The sequence below is a fragment of the Mauremys reevesii genome, linkage group 5, assembly GCF_016161935.1.
Source record: "Mauremys reevesii isolate NIE-2019 linkage group 5, ASM1616193v1, whole genome shotgun sequence".
Lineage (NCBI taxonomy): Eukaryota > Metazoa > Chordata > Testudines > Geoemydidae > Mauremys > Mauremys reevesii.
Genome location: NC_052627.1, coordinates 2,748,041 through 2,769,593, shown reverse-complemented (window position 1 = coordinate 2,769,593; position 21,553 = coordinate 2,748,041). Strand labels below are relative to the sequence as shown.

The window sequence follows — 21,553 nt, the reverse complement described above, 5'->3', positions numbered from 1 at the left end:
AGTAGGGGTGTACTTTTGTGGCCTAGTAGGAATCCTATGGTGATTGCTGTAATGTTGCTAATGTACCTATGAATTTTAATTGGGACTGAATCTGAGTTGTGTGACATTATGCAGTAACAGGAAATTGGTAGGTTTGCGGGGGGGAAGGATAGCTCAGTGGTTTGAGCATTGGCCTGCTAAACCCAGGGTTGTGAGTTCAATCCTTGAGGGGGCCACTTAGGGATGTGGGGCAAAAATCAGTACTTGGTCCTGCTAGTGAAGGCAGGGGGACTCGATGACCTTTCAAGGTCCCTTCCAGTTCTAGGAGATAGGTATGTCTCCAATTATTATTATAATTATTATTTTTAAATGGTTGAGCATGTGGTTGTATGTGTTGTGAAATAATTATGTTCAAAATAATTTTATTCTGCAACAGAACAAAATCAGTGCAAAAATCCCCCATGCAATTTTAAACCAAATACATTAAAAACCTAACAAAAACTTTAAAAAATAAGAGAACAGAACTTATGAGGGGGAAAGAACATGCACATCCATTTCAGCTACACGTACACCAACCGTGGCTTTCACAGGCCTGTGTCTGTGAAGCTGCGATTGTCTTCAGTGCCCCCCAGGTGGAGTGGTAGGGGTAGTATAGTGACCCCGATGTCATGTGGAATGTTGGGGGGAGGTTAATGAGAAGGTCCCGCTATTGAGTTTGCATTGGGCTGCAGAGGGAGGCGAGCCCAGGCTTGTTGAACCTGCAGGTCCAGCAGAGTCTGCAGCATCTGTGTTTGCTGTCTGAGAAGCTCCATTATGTCCTGGTGCCTCTCCCTCTCCTTTTCCTTCTGGGACTCCTGGGCCTGTCTCCTCTCCACTCTTCCCTTCTCCAGGCTGTCCGCAGTGTTCATCCTCCAGGCCCTGTGCTTGTGGTCCGATGCAGCGCTGGCTTGCAGGGTCGCATTGAACATGTTATCCCGAGTCCTCTTCTTTCTTCCCCTCATCTGGCTTAGGTGTCCTGTGGGTGTGGGGGGGAGACCCTGAAGGCCACAGTGGCAGCAGCTGAAGATACAACACACAGTGGTACATTATCAGCACATTCACTACAGAGAGTGAAACTACTGCTGCTGAACTCACTCCCCTTGCTCCCCTAACGTTGTAAGCTCTGTATTCTCGCTTGGGATTGGGATTGCTTGTGCACGGCCCCATACACCACACCAGCCTGGTGAGTATGACCCACTGGGGTTGGAGAAATGCAGAAGGAATTGCTCGCTGGTAGCAAGGGAGGTTTAGGTTGGACATTAGGAAAAAGTTCCTAACTGTCAGGGTGGTTAAACACTGGAATAAATTGCCTAGGGAGGTTGTGGAGTCTCCATCTCTGGAGATATTTAAGAGTAGGTTAGCTAAATGTCTATCCGGGATGGTCAGTATTTCGTTCTGCCATGAGGGCAGGGGACTGGACTCGATGACCTCTTGAGGTCACTTCCGGTCCTAGAATCTATGAATCTATGATTCTAGTAGCACAGGGCAACGGTACTGAGCACTGGCACCGTTTTCCACAGGCAGGGGTGATTTTAGCTGATCTCTCACTCCTCAGGGTAACCATGGCAGAGAGAGCAAAGCTGCTGCTAGCATCTCAAAGCCACCAGGGTCCGTGTGCTGCTGACCTGCGCATTTCAGTGGTGCCTGCTGAAGTTATCACTGACTGGCATGGGAAAGTGTCCCACCGCGGCGGAAGAAATAAGGCTGCCTTCTCTAGAAACCTTCGGCAAAGGGTTGCAGACACCTCCATGAAAGTTTCCTCGAGATCTCGATGGAGGATTCACAAGACATCCCGGTGCATATAAACAGGCTGCTCCACTTGGCCCCCTTGGCCTAACTCTTGAGGGGAATGAAAAGCAGATGACAACTCTACCTCTCTTGGTTGTACCACTGCCTCTTCTAGCACGAGTAAAGTAATGAAAAGTCAACAGCTGTGTCCTGCCATTTTGGGGGTGCCATCCCTGTAATGGAAGAGTTATCTACATACCTACCCGAGGTTCCTTCCCCTGCATCAGGCTCACCTGTGCGCCACTGGTGGGACTGGCTGGACGGCAGTGGAGTCAAAAGCAGGTCCTGGCTTGCTGTGCAGGTGGATTCCACCGGTCGCGTGACCCCATATTCCTCCTCTTCTTCCTCACCCACCACCTCCTCCTCCTCGCCGTTCAGAGGATGGCATGTAGCTCTTTGTAAAAGTGACAGGTCTGCGGCTCAGCCCTGCATTGACTGTTGGCCTCACTGGCCTGCTTTCACCTGGCGCTGCTGCTGTCCCTTTCGTACCCCTTCTGCATCCCCCCAGCAATCTGCTCCTAGAGATCCATGTTTCTATGGCTGGATTGGAGCTGTGTCTGGGCAGCCTCTTCTCGCCACCAGCCCAGGAGAGCCAATATCTCCTGTCTGCTCCACTTTATGGAGTGTGTCGTCGGCCTGGTCAGCTGGGCAGCTCCACTCAACAGTGGAGAGCTGCTAAGTGTGCTCACCGAGCCAGGCAATCAGAAAAAGGAATTTCAAAACTTCGCCAGGCTTTAAAGGGGAGGGGCTTCTGGTCTCCGTGACCCCTGCGCAGTGGATTTCACAATGGTAACTAGCACGGTCAGTGTGGAGCACTGGGACAGATGCTGGAGGACAGTTAGGATCAGTTTAACTAACGCAGAGTCTACATTTGCATTGCGTTGACTTAAGCACATCGATTGTGGGTCTCCCCTGCTCAGGCTGAGGTGTTACTGTGTTGGCATAACGGGATGATTTAATTGGTGGGAGACCAATTTGAGTGTAGACACATGCACAACTAAGTCAGTGTAGACCAGGCCTTAGTTACATATCACAGCTCCAGTTTACACTTGGTTCACATTTGGGAAGTGTTCTTCACAGCCATAAGCGCTAGAGGCCTGATTTCTTTTTAAATGAAAACTCTGGAACATGAGAGAGTCTCCAGGGGAAACTATTGACTCTCATAACGCTCTTTTGTGTATGTATCTCACGGGAAGTCACATAAATACCTAAATAATGTAACATTTCCAAAGGGTTGCGACTGGTTAATTTGTGTTTTTATTGTCAAGCAAGTGAACTCTTCTTGTAATAAGAAACCAGTGAGAACTACAAAGTCGGTCTTGCAAGTGAACAAACAAGCATAAAGGTTGATTTCTGTCAGCAGTTATCAAGGTCTTATTTCTTTCCCAGGAGGTCTAGCAAGGCTTTGCTCTAGGAAGCAAATACTATTTATATAAGTCAGGATTTGGCTAGTTATATACTTTTACTATGTTTTTATGGTGGAGAACAATGAGGAGAGACTCAGACTATGTGGCCCAGAGGGAAGGGTGCTGGCTTAGGAGACCCAGGTTCTGTCCCTGTTCTACCACAAACTCCTTTTGTGACCTTAGGCAAATGTGTGCCTCAGTTCCCCATCTGTACAATGGGGATGACAACATGGCCCTACCTCACAGGGGTGTTGAAAATAAAGACAGTAAAGGTGGTGAGGTGCTCAGGTAGCACTATAATGGAGGCTATATAGATGCTTAATCACACTATGCTCTCCTATCTTATTCCCCTCCCAGTCACCGTGCCTCATTGGCTCCTTTCTTGTGTTCTTTATGCTGCCCAGTGCTGGCAAATAAGGCAGAAACACATGCCTGTGGGTGTTCCTTGCCCGTTCTGCATGTGGTGTGGGGAAGGATGAAGTCAGTTTGGGGGCCCAGATAGAGATCACCATTTAATGAAGGTAGTGGAACTTGGCTTGATCTCGGTTTTGTTTCCTACAGGACCAAAATGTCTTTGACTCAAAGAAAAAGGTGAAATTGACCAATGCAGAAGGCGTGGAGCACAAACTCTCCAAGAAACAGCTACAGGCCATCGAATTCAACAAAGCTTTACTGGCTATGTACACCAATCAGGTAGAGAACTGTCCTGTGTCTGCTAGGTACAGATTTACAACCAGTCACAGGAGTTTGAGCAGAAATGTAAATCCAGTTGATCTAGTCAGATCTCCATAGACTGTTCTTTCCCCCTCAAAATAGTCAGGATGTTGTCCAGAGATGGAGTGAATTTTAAATGCTAGATTTTTTTCAAAAGTGCTCAGCACCCAGCAGCTCCTATTGAGAATAATCTTTTTGCTGAGGCCTTTTGATAATCTGGCCAATTCATTTAGGTGCCTAAATTGGAGATGAGCATTTAAAAAATAAAAATCTGGCCCATAATGTTTAATACCTATCAGAAAAACTTCATGTGACTATCCTGGTAAATGTATTGTTTATTAAAATAGTATTAACTGGGTATGTGCAGATTGAGAAGAAATTGTGCGTTGCTCTATATGAGGAAATGTGCATACTGCTGTTCTTGTTAACAAGGACCAATAATGTCCATTGCCAAAACAAAAACACGGGAATAATGGATTTGGTACTAATATCGGGGTCCATGAGCTCAGTGGTTTGGATGGGTAAGCTTTATAAAAGTCTAAATACCTAAGAAAAATACTGTCTGGTTTCTAGACCACAGAGAGCTACCTGTGCAGGCACTTCATGGGGTTGCACACTGGCTGCTGATGGCAGCTTTCAGTGTGGCCCTGTCATGAGGGAGATTGAGGCACTCTAGCAAGAAATAAATGCCTGGAGCTGCGTGTGTGCAGAAACTGAGATTTATCCTTTGTCTGTTACAGAATCTGGCAGAAGGGGTGTTCTGGGCATTTTCACCTGGTTCTCCTTCCATTTCCAGAGCTCTTAGTAAAATCAGACACCACCCCCCTGTGTGTGTCCAGCTCCTCCCTCTCCCACACAGACATTCTAGTGCGAAAAAAAGGGAGAACCTTTGAGAAAAATTCATCTGATGGTGGCTCACACAGCGCCTCGCTTGGAGAGTCTCTTCCCAGATAATGTGTTTATTACTGCAGTAGCACCAACAGGCTCTGATGCTGATTTGAGCTAGGCACTGGATGCACATAACCGACTGTCTCTGCCCCCAGACCCTAAGGCCTGGTCTACACCGGGGGGATCGATCTGAGTTATGCAACTTTAACTACATGAATAACGTAGCTGAAGTCGATGTACTTAGATCTATTCACCGCCGTGTCTTCACTGTGGTGAGTTGACAGCTGACGCTCCCCCATCGACTCCGCCTGCACCTCTCGCTGTGGTGGAGTACTGGAGTCGATGGGACAGCGCTCGGGGGTCAGTTTATCACATCTAGACTAGATGCGATAAATCGACACCCCCCCCCCCCCCGCTGGATTGATTGCTGCCTGCCGATCCTGCGGGTAACGTAGACAAGCCCCAAGTGTCTAGACAGATGTAATAAGCTGGCAGGAGGAGCACAAGGGGGCACTGAGGAGTAACCAGCTGCCTGCGCACAGAGATGTAGAGGAGTGCAGAGTGATGGCTGTGGTTATCACCCAAAGGCCCTGCCATGTGGGAGTTGTGGGTCAGACTCTCCTTGGGCCAGTGACTTCCCCTGTTTGCACAGCCTCTACCGCCACCTGTCCCATTCCCGGTTAGGGCAGTATAATCTGGTCCTCCATGGGCGGTGCAGTGTCTCTTGGAATCAGCTGATGACAGGCAGTGTCTGGCCCCACTAGCCCCCTCGCCCTGTTCTCTCTGTGGGGTTTGCACAGTCATACTGACTGGTCACTAATACTGAGGAAAACGTTCCCTTGTGTCCCGTAGGCAGATCAATGCCGCAAGCTGTCAGCAAGTTTACAGTCTCAGAACCCTGAGCACCTGCTGCCTGTGCTAATCCAGGCTGCCCAGCTCTGTCGAGAGAAGCAGCATGCGAAGGCAATAGAGCTCCTACAGGTGGGTGACTGATCTCCTCCTGCTGGTCTGGAGAGCGGAGGGCTGTTCCTGCACTGGAACCTGACAGATGGAGTTGGTACAAGGGGCAATTAATAGTCCTGAAACACTGGACACTGCAGAAATGGATGTTAGCTCAACCACCTGCAATGGTCATTGCGTTGTATAATGAGTGTGACTTACGCAGGGCGTAGCAGTGCTTGGGAGAGACACGTACACGCCCATGCTCTGATCATGGAGGATGTGTTCTTTCTATAATGGGAGAGCCCCACTTGGCAAATGGCCCCCTTCAGTATGGCGGTGGTGCTAGGGCTGCTTTTCCTCCCCATAGGGACCTGGTGGGTGCTGATGCCTGGGGCTGTGCTCCTCTGGAAGGCAGGACTTCACTTTTCCTGGCCTCTCATCCCAAACGATGGTGTCCAGAGCCCTTCTCTGGCCTTGTCTACATGCACAGGTTGCACTGGTTTACTTAAAATTGGGGTTTAAACCGGTGCCAAAGACTCTATGGACACTTCTGTTTCAGAGTGCCCTGTTCCTAATCGACTTCTGCTAAATTGAAATAAGCTGGTTTTAAACTGAAGTCGTGTTCGCATGGCACTTTAAACTGGTTTACTTAAATGGGTGCAGCTTCCTCATGTAAACAAGGCCTCGATCCTGGTGTCGAGTGTCACCTGGCATGCTGCACTTGCCAGCTGCCTGCCTAGAGGGAGCAGCTGCTGTGTGTGGTGAGGGCATGGACCCTGGGACTTGCTTGTGGTGGAATGGGGCAGCGCTGTGGGAGGAGTGACAGACCATGGAAGCAATTCAGGACTCTGTGTGGAGTGGTTCCACTCAAACTGGCTCCCTCCCTGGCTTCAAATGACACAGTCGAGCTTTTCTTTCTGAAGTTGGTTTTAAAACGGGCCCGGGCCAAGGCTGACGCGCTGTGTTCATGGACGTGCTCATGTGCCCTTGCGTCTCTCGCCCCCAGGACTTTGCGGAGCAGAGCCCGGCCGACTCGGCACAGATAAAGCTGACGATGGCACAGCTGAAAATCGCTCAAGGTACCAGTGCCCTTTTTTGCTGGGAGATGCTTGTTTAATGCTAGGTAAAAATACCCAATCCCTTGTCACTGGTCTCTGAGAGTGGCCTCTTGCTGCTGTGAGCCCCAGCAAGGCAGCTCCATCCAGGGTGGAGTTCGCAAACAGCTCCATCCAGGGTGGAGCTCCATCACAGCCCTGCAGGAGGGCTGGGACAGCATCTCCACTCCTCAGAGCAAGCTGTCCTAGGCATTCGGCCAGAACCATTTTTCTCTTGATCAGTTCTTGGACAGGGCTGCCCCGTCCCTCTGGTGTCTGTGAGAGGAGTTACCGGGGAAGGGGTTGTAATTAGGGGATGGTACCTCTTGCCGAGGGAGTGCCCTATGGAAATCAGTGCTCCTGCCTGAGCCTGGCATTGTCCATGCAGTGTGTGGGTTGTGTGCCCCAGGGGGCAGGGCCTGTGGAACAAGTGGAGGGCAGCCCCGGGCACTGTGCTGGTAGCTGGCATTCAGCACATTACAGTGTGTGCTTCAGCCTGACCTGAGAGGGGGAGCAGGACAGCTGGGCCCCGAGGGTCAGCGCGGGCGGGGGGCAGGGGATTTGTATTAATGTGGTTGGTGCGGGATCGACCCTTTCCTGAGTGGCTGCAGAAGTACATACAGGAAAGGCTGGGGATTTGCGTATTGAAATGTTTGGCTGCTGCTGACTGCATGTCACTCAAGTTTTAAAGTTCCCCTCGAGCTACCTCAAATATGCACTACCCAACATCCAGTACTTGGCATGGGCCGTGCTCCATTGTCGCCTGGCAGCAGTGCCTGCAATCAGTGGGACTATTCGGGAGAAATAAGGGGGCAGGATCTGGCCCTGCAGTGCTTGAGGGGGGAGAGTGGGGAAGGGGGATCAAAGCACTTCCTGTTGACCCAGCTTTGCTCCCATTGAAGCTTGTGATAAAACTTGCACTGGCATCAGTCGGAGCAGGCAGGCCAGAGCTGACTGAGGTTTGTTCTGAAATACACCCAGCTGATAGTGCTCCATTCCCTCCCGTAGGGAAGTAAAGCATTGCTCTCGATCCACTGCTTCTAGCATTGGAGCTGGGGATGAGCCCTTTGCGTGTGGTAGCAGCCTTGGGCGTGCTGCAGACCCATGTGGGGAGCCCAGGAGGTGCTGGGGTTGCTGCAAAGGCTGTTTAGTCTGAGGATGAGAAGAGCACTGTTGGGACTGACGTTTTTTCTCCAGGAACGGCCAGCGATTATATTGTCTTAACAATAATAGTGGAGAAAACCTCTTCAGAGTTGGTCCTGCAGGCAGAGGAGTGTGGTGGCCAGTTGGCGTATGCTGACTTCCCTAGGGACACTCTGAGGGTAGGGGGATCCAGGGGCAAGGAAAGCATTGCTGTGTAGTTTAAAGTGCATTATTCTCCCTTCTTTCTCTAAGGCAGCGTCACCAAAGCATGCATCATTCTGAGGAGTATAGAAGAGCTGAAGCATAAGCCAGGCATGGTGAGTGGCAGTTAACAGGCAGCATCCCAGAATACCATCATCCTTTTCATGCTCCTTCCCTGTTCCTGTTTCCCTGTCTCCTGAGCTACTCCTGGGCTGAGATTCAGATCTGGGTGCCCAGTGTTGGTCTCAGTCTGTTGGGCTGCTTGCACAGTGCGGCTTGGTTGCTGAGATTTTTGATACACGGCATTATGCCTCAGAGTAGATGTTAGACCTTTAGATAACTCACTTATTGTGGTGAAAGCCAGCCAGACAAAGGGTAATAACTTGCATCAGAGTTCCCCACCTTGTTTTTAGAGTGGACAAATTCCCTCTCATTCACAGTTGCACAGACCTGCCTCCCTTTCCTACAGCACTCCCTTAACAGCCCTTGGGCAGCTACAGCAATTTCTTGCCCGGTAAGCAATGTTGGGAAAGTACCAAACCCATTTTTAAGCTGCTTTATGTGGCGGTGAGCAGCCGGAAGCAAGGAGGAGCCAGTATCGTAAGACCTTCCAGCTCCCACCAGGGCCCCAGCGGTAGCAAGCGCCCTGCTGACCATTGTGGTGTTGAGAGCACAGTGTGGGAGCCTTGGCTTTCCCAGTTCAGTGATTCTCTCATCCTTTATCCTTCATTGATTGGAAACCTTTTAAACAACAGTTCTCCTGGGCTGTTGCGATCATTGCAGTAACGTCCTGCCTGTACTGGGGAGGATAATCCCAGGGGGCGGCTGCTGCTTCAAACTTCCACTTTTGCCGTTCGTTCCGTTCCCTTTTTCTTCAGCAATTCTTTTAATAACATGTTTACATGAAAAGTATCTTAAAATGATCACTTAGAAGTAGTGCCCGTCCCTTGACTGCATGCTGAGTGTTGTTGGGGTTTGCAGGTGTCTGCGTTAGTGACGATGTACAGTCATGAAGAAGACATTGACAGTGCTATTGAGGTCTTCACGCAAGCTATCCAGTGGTACCAGGAATACCAGGCAAGTAGATCTGGGCAGACAATACATTTGTGAGTTGAAGCTGCTTTTTGTCCCTTACTAACTTGCTGGAGACCAGCTGTTCCTGACCAGCTCCTAGCTCCTACCTGTACATCGACTGGAGAGGAACATGGCAATAAGCGGTCTCCTTGCCAAAGGCTCGCTACGGCTGATGAGATGCTGGGGGGTCGGGGAATATTCTACTCCATGTCTCTCTCTCTCTCTCTGACATGCTGCTTGCACCAGTTTGTCATTTGGACCAATGGCAAGTTTGCAGGGTGGGGAAAATGGCAGACTCTCTTTACCAGCTCTTCCAGTGCCTGTCAGGTTATAGATTCTGCAGGCTAGCAGAGGGCACCGCAGTGTTGCCCCTCTTCCCGTGTTGACACTGGAGGAGCAGCAGTCAGTTGGCTTTGTGCACTTACTTGAGAAGGAAAAGCTTGAGCCAGGAGAGCTTCAGAGAGGGACACTGATTCCAGGCCGGCAGCCTGCTGGCTGTACTCAGTTAATCGGAATGTCGGGCCGCTGAAAGGAGCCACTTGGAGTCTGTCGGATGAGCAGAATGATGGTTCCATTAGGGGCTCAGTAATTAGTTCCTGGAACCTGATTATTTTGAGGCTGGATGTAGCAATTATTTCAGCAAACAATGAATTGCCAGAAGAAGCATGTGCCCCATGGGAAGTGTTCTCTTAAAGCTGCCTTGGCATTGGCTGTTTCCCATGTTTCTCTCTTCCCTGGTTTTCTATCAGCAAGGATGCTTGGCTTTTCAAAATGCGTCTGCCTGCACTTGTTCCCCACCTTATGATCTGATGCCTTGGCTGGTCACTGGGGAAATGGCTGATGTCCTAAACCAGGCTGTGACGTCAGGTTGCAAATAAACAGCAGCAGCAGATGACTGTTAGTTTTCCGTGATTGTCAGACGCTGGCTAAAATGCCTGTCCCCTTCCCATTTTCATCTCCTCCTCCCAATTCTGTTGATCATGGGCTGCTGGTAGCAGGCGGGGTTAGGTTTAATGCCACAGACTGCCAAGCCTTTTCCTCAAGGAATGAGGAAGAAATTCCTGCATCTCAGTTCTCCTTCCAGATCACTTGGGTGGGGAGTGTACGTTGGTCTGAGACCGTCTCTAGTAACGTCAGGAAGCAAAGCAGCCACATCACTGACTTGCTAAATGCTGTCAAACATGTCTTCATTTGAAAAACCTTGTGACTTGCAGCCCAAGTCTCCCGTTCATTTGTCGCTGATAAGGGAAGCAGCCAACTTCAAGCTAAAGTACGGGAGGAAGAAGGAAGCGATCAGCGACCTGGAAGAGCTGTGGAAGTGAGTTCAGGGAGGGGAGAGGGGTGTCCTGTTTTCCTTCTGGACCTGAGCTGTGGTCCTGCTGTTTTGTGCACTGAAACATGGGCAGTGCCTGGTCCCTGTGAGGACTGCTCAGGGGTTCTGGAGCCAGATAAAGTGTGAGGCAGAAGTTCCTCCTTTTTAGACATTGTAAAGGGGCTTCTGGTCAAAGCTGTGCCCCCTGCCCCACCCCTTGGATGAAGTAACTGCTACAGCAGGCCGAGCCCCACGATCTGTAGGAACAGCTCTGTCTCTGTTGTGGGTGCTTGTGCATTACATCCTGATAGAAGCTGTGTCTTTCATGTTGGATGCCATGTCGTCTGTCCCCAGCCAGCACCCATTCCCTGTGGGAGGAGTTCCCCAGTCCGTATCTGAAATTCATATGAACCCCCAGGCCCTTCTTGATGCTGGCGCATTCTGAGGACTGATCTGCAGCTCTCTCTCCTGTGTTGCGAAAAAACAAATCAGCCTGTCTGTGCAGTCTGAGCTAATTGTGGAGAGAAGCAGAGGCAGTGTGGGGTTTTTTTTTAATAGGGATAGAAGATTTTTGTAGGAGTGACCTTAAAAAAACAAAAAACAAAAAAACAAAAAAAAACAGTTAAAAAAAAATTTAGAATAAGAAAATGGGTAAGAAAAATGACAACAGGCCCTAGATTTCTAGGGTTGTTGGTGGCTGCATCGTCCCCGGGGAGAGGCTAGTCAAAGTGCCTGGCAGTGAACACCCTGCATTGTACACTATCGGCACCTGCTATTGCACACACGGAAAGCATCTGCCTGGGGCTAGCCAGCGCTGGGCTGTGTGGTTAGCTATAGTGCATACTCTGGGCATGGCTCTTGTTTGTAGAGTGTTCAGTGAGCTTCACAATGTTCCTTTCTTCTTCTCTTCGAGGCAAAACCCAAAAGATATTCATACTCTGGCCCAGCTCATCTCCGCGTACTCCCTCGTAGACCCCGAGAAGGCGAAGGTGTATCCTTTGTGGTGGTGACTGGGCTTGTGGAGGGGAAGGGGTTTGCTGTTCCCAGAGTGTTTTCCTAATGATGTCATGAGTGTTAGGAATTTTTGAGCTGCTTCAGGACTCTTCTAACAGGGACATCAGGGAACCTCTGACCCTGGGGAGAGCAGGAAGGTCATAGTGCAACTCCACATTAGAGGTGGGATTTTCAAAAGCATCTAAGTGAGTTGGGTGCCTAGCTGCTATTTACTTCTAGTAGGATTTGGGTGTCTAAATTCCCTTAGGGCTTTTAAATCTCCCCTTGGCCCCCCAAAAGCAATGAGAACTTCAGTCAGTTAATGATGAGCGAACAAATCAGTATGATCCCACTTTTTGCTGTGGCATTTTTGTCCTATAGTGGTAACATGTTGTACTTTCCCACCGTGAAACTCTTATTATAAAAACCGATTCTTACCTCACTTCCCGTCAGCAGCTCTCAAAGCGCGTTACAAAGGAGGTCCGGGTCATCGCTCCTCTTGTACAGCTGGGGAAACAAGCACCTAGAAGGGAAGTGACTTATGTTAGCAACAAGAAGAAAGTCAAGGAAAGTGTCGGCCCCTTGCTGAATGAGGGAGGGAACCTAGTGACAGAGGATGTGGAGAAAGCTAGTGTACTCAATGCTTTTTTTGCCTCTGTCTTCACAGACAAGGTCAGCTCCCAGACAGCTGCACTCTGCAGCACGGTATGGGGAGGAGGTGACCAGCTCTCTGTGGAGGAAGAAGTAGTTCGGGACTATTTAGAAAAGCTGGACGAGCACAAGTCCATGGGGCCGGATGCACTGCATCTGAGGGTGCTAAAGGAGTTGGCCGATGAGATTGCAGAAAAAATCATGGCAATCGGGGGAGGTCCCGGATGACTGGAAAAAAGCTAATATAGTGCCCATCTTTAAAAAAGGGAAGAAAGAAGATCCAGGGAACTACAGGCCAATCAGTCTCACCTCAGTCCCTGGAAAAATCATGGAACAGGTCCTCAACGAATCAATTCTGAACCACTTAAAGGAGGGGAAAGTGATCAGGAACAGTCAGCATGGATTCACCAAGGGCAAGTCATGCCTGACTAACCTAATTGCCTTCTATGATGAGATAACCGGCTCTGTGGATGAGGGGAAAGCAGTGGATGTGCTATTTCTGGACTTTAGCAAAGCTTTTGATACAATCTCCCACAGTATTCTTGCCAGCAAGTTAAAGAAGTATGGGCTGGATGAATGGACGGTAAGGTGGATAGAAAACTGGCTAGATGGTCGGGCTCAACGGGTAGTGATCAATGGTTCCATATCTAATTGGCAGCCGGTATCAAGTGGAGTGCCCCAAGGGTCGGTGCTGGGGCTGGTTTTGTTCAATATCTTCATTAACGATCTGGAGGATGGTGTGGACTGCACCCTTAGCAAGTTTGCAGATGACACTAAACTGGGAGGAGTGGTTGATACGCTGGAGGGTAGGGATAGGATACAGAGGGACCTAGACAAATTAGAGGATTGGGCCAAAAGAAATCTGATGAGGTTCAACAAGGACAAGTGCAGAGTCCTGCATTTAGGACAGAAGAATCCCATTCACTGTTACAGATTAGAGACCGAATGGCTAGGACGCAGTTCTGCAGAAAAGGACCTAGAGGTTACAGTGGACGAGAAGCTGTATAGAAGTCAACCGTGTGTCCTTGTTGCCAAGAAGGCTAATGGCATTTTGGGTTGTATAAGTAGGGGCATTGCCAGCAGATCGAGGGATGTGATCATTCCCCTCTACTCAGCACTGGTGAGGCCTCATTTGGAGTACTGTGTCCAGTTTTGGGCCCCACCCTACAAGAAAGATGTGGATAAATTGGAGAGAGTCCAGCGGAGGGCAACAAAAATGATTAGGGGGCTGGATCACATGACTTATGAGGAGAGGCTGAGGGAACTGGGATTGTTTAGCCTGCAGAAGAGAAGAATGAGGGGGGATTTGATAGCTGCTTTCAACTACCTGAAAGGATGGATCTAGACTGTTCTCAGTGGTAGAAGATGACAGAACAAGGAGTAATGGTCTCAAGTTGCAGAGGGGGAGGTTTAGGTTGGACATTAGGAAAAACTTTTTCACTAGCAGGGTGGTGAAGCACTGGAATGGGTTCCCTAGGGAGGTGGTGGAATCTCCTTCCTTAGGGGTTTTTAAGGTCAGGCTTGACAAAGCCCTGGCTGGGATGATTTAGTTGGGATTGGTCCTGCTTTGAGCAGGGGGTTGGACTAGATACCTCCTGAGGTCCCTTCCAACCCTGAGAGTCTATGATTCTATGACTTGTCCAAGGTCACCCAGCAGGCCAGTGGCAAAGCCAGGAACAAAACCCAGGTCTCCTGGGTCCCTGTCTGTTGCTCTCTCCACTAATTCACTCTGTGTGTATGGATTGGAGCTGCTGGTTAATCTCCCTGGGACGAAGATGGGGTTTGAGTTGCTGCTGGTACCTCCATCCCAGCTTTCTCTGCTGAATGCATTCCTGTTTCCATTCCTGAGCTCTGCCCCGCAACAGCCTTAGCAAACACTTGCCCTCGTCGGACACGATGTCTTTGAAAGTAGACGTGGATGCGCTTGAAAATTCCCCCGGGGCGACGTATGTTCGGAAGAAAGGCGGAAAGCTCACGGGAGAGAACCAGCAGAAAGAGCAAGGGTAAAAAGCGTCTCTCATGCCCATCATTCCCTTCCATGGGCTTGGGGTTAGACAGCACCTGCTGTGTGGATCACCTCAGAGCTTCAGGCCTGTTCCTCCAGCCACCCTGCAAATGGTCTGACCAGTCAAAAAGCAGGCTGTCCCTTAGAGTGTCTGTAGGTAACTCCAGGAGGTCCAGAGAGGGACAGCAGTCGTCCCGCTCAGTGATGCCAAGGAAATGTCCCTATCAGCAATGCAGAGGTGGGCAGCAAGGCCCTTGTGAAGCCAGAGCTGTGCACACCACTAGCGTGAGGCCAAGCATGGTCTGGGGAACATTCCCTCACGCTGGGGTTCTCGTGCATTGGCTTGTGGAGCATTTGCTGGCAGGCTGCAGAATGAAACACTGAGCCGGGGAAATGGGGGTGTTCTGGGAGCAGGAGTCAGGGTCTCTTAGGGCTAGTCTACACTTACCTGCCGGGTCGACGCGGTGAGTTCGACTTCTCGGAGTTCGAACTATCGCGTCTAATCTGGACGCAATAGTTCGAACTCCCCGCGCGCTCCGGTCGACTCCGGTACTCCACCACTGCAAACGGCGGTGGCGGAGTCGACCTTGGAGCCGCGGACTTCGATCCCGCGGCGTCTGGACGGGTAAGTAGTTCGAACCAGGGTACTTCGAGTTCAGCTACGCTATTCACGTAGCTGAACTTGCGTACCCTAGTTCGACCCCCGCCCTTAGTGTAGACCTGCCCTTACAGACGGTCTGCAGGGGGAGTAACTGGAGATCCACTGCCCTAGGGGATTAGAACCGTTTCTCTGAGACTGGTGTCCTTTCCTTCTCACTTCTTTGAAAAAAGAGACATTCGTCTGGTCCCAACCCTGGCTCCATGCGTGTCAGTGCGTTCCAGGGAACCCACTGCAGCACTGTGATCTTGTTTCTCCTCCTCCCTCTTTTAGGCAAGGGGATGTAAAGAAAAAGAAGAGGAAAAAGAAGGGTGAGTTGTGTGTGTTTGCAGCGCTGCTAGCGATCAGGTTGGAGCCTCAGCCACACCTTGTCATCTGTGCACTGCCCCCTTCCCTGGTAACGTTCTTTAAACTCCCGTCCAGCAGGAGCAGAAGATTGTGAAAATCCCAGGCTGTGTTTTGGGGGGGGACGCCTACAGGAGTTAGGTGCCCAAGTGCCATAGATGCTGAGTGCCTCATTCCCTTGGTGTGTGTGTGGGGGGGAGGGGTTTGGAAATCCCACCTATGGAGTTTAAACCACCTCTTTTAAAGAGTGACAGGCGGCTGCCACATGCCCTCCCTCCCACCAGGTCCCTGTGCTCCCTGCCTAGTACTGTCTCTTCAACCTCAGCTGCTGGGTTCAACATAAAATGTGAAGTGACCAGGCCTGAGCATCCCTCTATTCCCATGGGCTTCAGTGGAAGTTGAAGGCACTTTGCATCACACAGGATTGGGTCCTAAACAAACCAGAACCCCTCTGATTTCCAAGCCTTTGTTTCCTGACAGTATTTCCCACGTCCCCTTTAGAGGGGAAAGCCGCCTGTCAGACCTAGTGCACACAGCTGTGCCAGCAAGAGGAGCTTCATTCAGCTCTGCATACCTTGCGGGCTTAAGCTTTGTAGAGTCACAGATTCCAAGGCCGGAAGGGACTAGCCCCCCTCCTCCCCCGCCCGCCCGAGAACTGCCCTGGAATAAGTCCTTGAGCAGCTCTTGTAGCACAACAGCCCAGATGGAAGGAAGATTACTCAAGCTTCATATCAATGTGTGGGGCTTTTCCTCACCATGTCACGTGATCTCCACTTTTTTCTCCTGCTGACGGCTGTGCAGGAAAATTGCCTAAGAACTACGATCCCAAGGTGACCCCAGACCCTGAGCGGTGGCTGCCGATGCGAGAGCGCTCCTATTATCGTGGCAGGAAGAAGGGCAAAAAGAAGGATCAGATTGGAAAGGGAACCCAGGGAGCAACGACAGCTGGCACGTCTGAGCTGTGAGTAGGGGTTGCAGAGAAGAGTGCTTTGTAATTACACAGTGCCTCAGGCAGCAAACACTCCTCAACTGCTTCACAAACATGGCCTCCAGATCCCACTGAGACCGGTGAGGCTCATCCTCTGGTTCTCTCAGTGCATTGAACCTGATTCGTTTGCTCTGTAGAATGCCAGCTCCCCAGGGCAGGGACTGTATCTGTAGTTATCTTAAACTGAGCACATCGTCCGTGTGTGGCATGAGTCTGGTGTGCGCCAGGCCTGGGACTGGACCATAATGTACAAAGTATACACTAGTAGAGCTTCATCAGTCATTAAACACAGTAGTTCTTCAACAGCTCACGGCTGAATTAGGCAGCACTTTGGAACAGGAAGTGAAACATCCTTATCCAATTGCAAGTGTGGGAAAACTTGGGTAGAAAGAATTATATGAGACTATTAGAACGGCCATACTGGATCATCCAGCCCAGTATCCTGTCTTCCAACAGTGGCCAATGCCAGGTGCCCCAGAGGGAATGAACAGAACAGGTAATCCATCCCCTGTCGCCCATTCCCAGCTTCTAGCAGACAGTGGCTAGGGACACCATCCCTGCCCATCCTGGCTAATAGCCATTAATGGATCTATCCTCCATGAATTTACCTAGTTCTTTTTTGAACCCTGCTTTAGACTTAGCTTAATGGTAAGGCTGCTGCAACTTTTTCAGTAGCCTTTCCTTTGTGGTGCCCCTGGGGTGGAATGAATTCTGTCTCTGTCATCACACTCGTGTGTATAATATGTGCCTAGTGTGAAATGGGCAACTTATGGCTAAATCACTTCTTAGTGTAGCTGATTACTTTAGAAACGATTGAAACTATTAAGCTACTAATAGCAAGTAAAAGCAAACGGGAGTTGTAGTTCCTCTTAACCCATATGGTACTGGAGTCACTTGTGAACAAGTTGGCTATGGCTCTGATTGCAATCTGGTGAGTTGGGACTCCCAGCTAAGTGCAGCAGTTATGCAGCTGTCACCACCTGCAAATCACAGGCTCAGAATTTGTACACAGGATGGAGGCTTAGCAGAAGTCAATGGTTATTTTTTGTTGTTGTGACGTACGTACATCAATTCTTATTCTTAAACATTTTGAAATGTATCAATTTTAATTTTTTCAGTGATGTGAACTGAAGGGTTTCACCTTGTTTTTATTATCAGCAGGGTAGCCGTGTTAGTCTGGATCTGTAAAAGCAGAAAAGAGTCCTGTGGCACCTTATAGACTAACAAACATATTGGAGCATGAGCTTTCGTGGGTGAATACCCACTTCTTCGGATGCATGTCGTGGAAATTTCCAGAGGCAGGTATATATATGCAAGCAAGAATCAGGCTAGAGATAACGAGGTTAATTCAATCAGGGAGGATGAGGCCCTCTAGCAGTTGAGGTGTGAACACCAAGGGAGGAGAAACTGCTTTTGTAGTTGGCTAGTCATTCACAGTCTTTGTTTAATCCTGAGCTGATGGTGTCAAATTTGCAGATGAACTGGAGCTCAGCAGTTTCTCTTTGAAGTCTGGTCCTGAAGTTTTTTTGCTGCAGGATGGCCACCTTTAAATCTGCTATTGTGTGTCCAGGGAGATTGTGTGATGGTGTCGCTGGTGTAGATATGTGGGCAGAGTTGGCATTGAGGTTTGTTGCATGCCCGCATATCTACACCAGCGACACCATCACAGGACCTAACCAGATCAGCCACACCATCACCGGTTCATTCACCTGCACATCCACCAATGTAATATACGCCATCATATGCCAGCAATGCCCCTCTGCTATGTACATCGGCCAAACTGGACAGTCTCTAAGGAAAAGGATAAATGGACACAAATCAGACATTAGGAATGGCAATATACAAAAACCTGTAGGAGAACCCTTCGTATTCACCCACGAAAGCTCCTGCTTCAATACGTCTGTTAGTCTATAAGGTGCCACAGAACTCTTTTCCGCTTGTTTTTATTATTATTTTTCTATTTGAATTTTCATAGTCCCAGAAAATTAAGGTGTCAGACAATAACTGTGTAGTGACCCCGATCCCAGCAACGGAAATATGCGGGGAAGGCTGAGTTCCTGGCAGGGCAGGACAGAGAGCAGGAGGATGAGCCGGTGGCTGTGGGGCAGGCCACCTTGCTGTCTCCAGCTCCAGGGCAGTGCAGAGAGCCTCCTGCAAGCCCCATTGTTACAGCCCTGCTCACTCACTCACTGTGTGGGAGCCGTCCCTGGGCAAGAGCCATTCAGCAGCAGGGTGGCTTCCCTCGCAGCCAGGGGCTCGTCATTGTCCTTGTAGACCTGGCTGGGGGTTGCTGTTTTGCCCCATCAGAACCCCAGTCTTCCTCACATCTGGGGCCTGCAGGGATGGGATACCCAACGGTACGTGTCATCTGGTTGGTGCTCGAGAGGAGAGGTATGTTGGGGTTTTCAAAAGTGCCTAATGGAGGTAAGTACCCCTTGACTTTCACCTGATTCCCTTGCACCCTTTCACGACCCCAGCCCAGACAGAATGAGGGACCCGGTGCTTTGTCCTTAGTGAACAAACAGGTTATTTATGCTACCTGAGGTTGGGTGAAAAGGTCCCTTCAGTCCAGAATTTGCCTTCTGCAAGCTTGTTCTGTTCTTCTGATATTAAATATTCTGATTTGGAACCAGTTTTCTGGAGCTAGAGCTAGGATGCAAATCACACTTACTAAAAGTTTCCTGGCTCCTGTTGTCTTCCTTTCCTGCTTTTCAGGTGTACCACGTTACATGCATGATGAACTAGAAAAGAGACTGTGCACACCCTTCTGTTTAGTTTTACGATAAGTGTGCTCAGCTGCTACAGACTCTTCAAAGCTACCTGAGCATGATTCTGGGCTAAAGTGAGGTTCTGTTTGCACTGAACTCAGTAAGAATCATAGAATATCAGGGTTGGAAGGGACCTCAGGAGGTCATCTAGTCCAACCCCCTGCTCAAAGCAGGACCAAACCCAACTAAATCATCCCAGCCAGGGCTTTGTCAAGCCTGACTTTAAAAACCTCTAAGGAAGGAGATTCCACCACCTCCCTAGGGAACCCATTCCAGTGCTTCACCACCCTCCTAGTGAAAAAGTTTTTCCTAATAGCCAACCTAAACCTCCCCCTCTGCAACTTGAGACCATTACTCCTTGTTCTGTCATCTGCTCCCACTGAGAACAGTCTAGATCCATCCTCTTTGGAACCCCCTTTCAGGTAGTTGAAAGCAGCTATCAAATCCCCCCTCATTCTTCTCTTCTGCAGACTAATTGTGCACTGGATGGGAGCTCAGTGCTGCCACTTGCAGGGCCAAGCAGGGAGGGGCTGGGTTGTGGCAGGGGGAGCCCTAGTGCAAACAAACCTCTCTGTAACAGTGCAGGCAAGAGAACAGCAACAGCCTGGCTTCTGTTGGGTTCATACTGCTCGTCTGCGTTTCCCGGAGCGTGAGCTTTCTACTTTGTGTCTGAATAATTTATCCATAACCTAGACGGTGTGGTCACTTCAGTTGTTGGGCTGTAATTCCACAGCTTTAAAAGCAAATTCCATGGGCATAAGGCCAATTGCTTTTTTATCTGTTTTGGAGCCTAAATTAGTTTCCCTTTGATTTCTGTTATGGGCAAGGAAAGGGAAAATGTTCCTCTCTCTAGCAGTGATGTTCGAAATCCCCTGGCTCTGGGAGGCACTCCTAACCCAGGGGCGTTACCTGTCTCCCTGCAGGGATGCCAGTAAGACAGCAAGCAGCCCGCCTACCTCCCCACGGCCTGGCAGCTCCACAGCCCCGTCCTCCGCAGCCACAAGTAACATGATCCCCCCCCGGCACCAGAAACCTGCTGGTGCTGCAGCAACCAAGAAGAAGCAGCAGCAGAAGAAGAAGAAAGGAGGCAAGGGAGGCTGGTGACAAGAGGGGTTGCCAAGCTGGCCATGTGAGGGACTGGAGCGCTCTGCTGTAAAGTGCTGAGAACAGAATAAAGGTCAGAGTAAGAAGCAGCACAAAGTCACAGCTTCCTTCACACTGTCTTGAAAAGGTTCCTCCTGGGCTTCGTTTCCTCTGCGAAGGGAAGGGAAGGGGAAGCTTTTCCTCCGCCCATCCCTGCTCCCTTTCCTAACTCGCTACCCGATGCTTCCCTCAGTTATTTGGGGGGAGGAGGCGGCGGCTTAGGGTTCATTTGCTTATGGAGTCAGACTGTTGTCCCTCCTGGTGTGCTCGTGGTTACACTAACACACAGTATTTCCCCAGTCCTGCTTACATCAGAGAATCAGCTGGAGTGATGAGTCTTGACAAACATGCCACATTACTGGCCTCCCCACGGGCCCTTGCTGTCTCTGGGCTGCCTGGCAAAGCCCTCACCTAGGTGACAGGAGGGCAGACATTGGACCTGTGGGCTGCTGTCTGGAGGTGGCTGTACATGGCAGAAGGGACAGTTCGCTCTCACTTCATTTTGTGGCTTGAGTTCTGGAGAGCCACATTCTTAAACGTGTCAAGAATCTGAGGTTGCGTGGAGCTTCCCAGGGCAAGGTTCAGGCGACCTGTGGTGCCTTGGCACTGTCTGTAGGCTTTGATTTCCTCCAGCCAAACAGAGTGTGTGAGAATGCTGCTTTGTTAGCGGATAACACTGGCCTTCGGCAGCGCTGCGTGTGAGAGCAGCCCACGCTCTGGGTTCCATGAGGAACAAACCTTTCTGGAATGAGGTGGGGCATTAGAAATGGCGCACTTCTCCTCTGGGTGCTGAGCTCTCTGAGCATCTGCCCTATGGTGTCTGGCATTGGAATACTTTGTTTTCAGGGTCTGGCCATATTCCAAGGGACACAGTCCAGATTTCAGCCTTCATATGTATTATGACCTGTTTGGGTGCAATCTTCGGGGGTTTAGGAATATGCAGCAAGATGATGTAGACAGTGCCTCATGGCCTGCTTCTCCTGCTGTCTTACCGATGCACACGCCGGTGCCAGCCTAAAGCCCCTGAATCGTAAGGTGGTATCTGGTGTTTTATTCCGATATGTGTAGAGATAGCCACTACGGGGGCGCCAGTCGCACTCAGCTCCTTGCAAAGAAATGAGCATAGGAGCTTGCTCTTGGGGGGGTCCCTGGGCTGGTTAGGCTTTCTCTGAACTGCTGTGATGGTACCTCTTTAAGGATGGGACTCTTGCTTCCTCCACACTTGTGGTAGCTGTTAACTCTGTGTGGTTGAAATAACAAAGCCTGCCAACCCCAGACTGCCTTACAGCCAGCACACTGTACATAGACTGGTGTCCAAGTGTCACTGGGTCTGCGGGCTGCAGTTCAGACAGCCAGGCCCGCTAAGTTGGGATGGATTTATTGCATGGCACAGGAACAGTATTTCTTACTGTAGCAGAAATT

General features: G+C 50.0%; 1 protein-coding gene across 1 annotated transcript in view; it reads left to right on the top strand.

Annotated features, from left to right (window-relative positions):
- SRP72 (signal recognition particle 72) overlaps nucleotides 1-20,188 on the top strand; it is a 44,381-nt gene extending 24,193 nt beyond the window's left edge. Inside the window, exons 9-19 of the mRNA XM_039539716.1 lie at nucleotides 3,774-3,905; nucleotides 5,667-5,795; nucleotides 6,763-6,835; nucleotides 8,246-8,310; nucleotides 9,176-9,271; nucleotides 10,483-10,586; nucleotides 11,494-11,571; nucleotides 14,090-14,227; nucleotides 15,161-15,198; nucleotides 16,034-16,193; nucleotides 19,912-20,188. Of these exons, the coding sequence (XP_039395650.1) occupies nucleotides 3,774-3,905; nucleotides 5,667-5,795; nucleotides 6,763-6,835; nucleotides 8,246-8,310; nucleotides 9,176-9,271; nucleotides 10,483-10,586; nucleotides 11,494-11,571; nucleotides 14,090-14,227; nucleotides 15,161-15,198; nucleotides 16,034-16,193; nucleotides 19,912-20,092 (1,194 nt within the window). The 3' untranslated portion in view covers nucleotides 20,093-20,188. The remainder of the gene's footprint in view (nucleotides 1-3,773; nucleotides 3,906-5,666; nucleotides 5,796-6,762; nucleotides 6,836-8,245; nucleotides 8,311-9,175; nucleotides 9,272-10,482; nucleotides 10,587-11,493; nucleotides 11,572-14,089; nucleotides 14,228-15,160; nucleotides 15,199-16,033; nucleotides 16,194-19,911) is intronic.
- The last annotated feature ends 1,365 nt before the right edge of the window (nucleotides 20,189-21,553 follow it).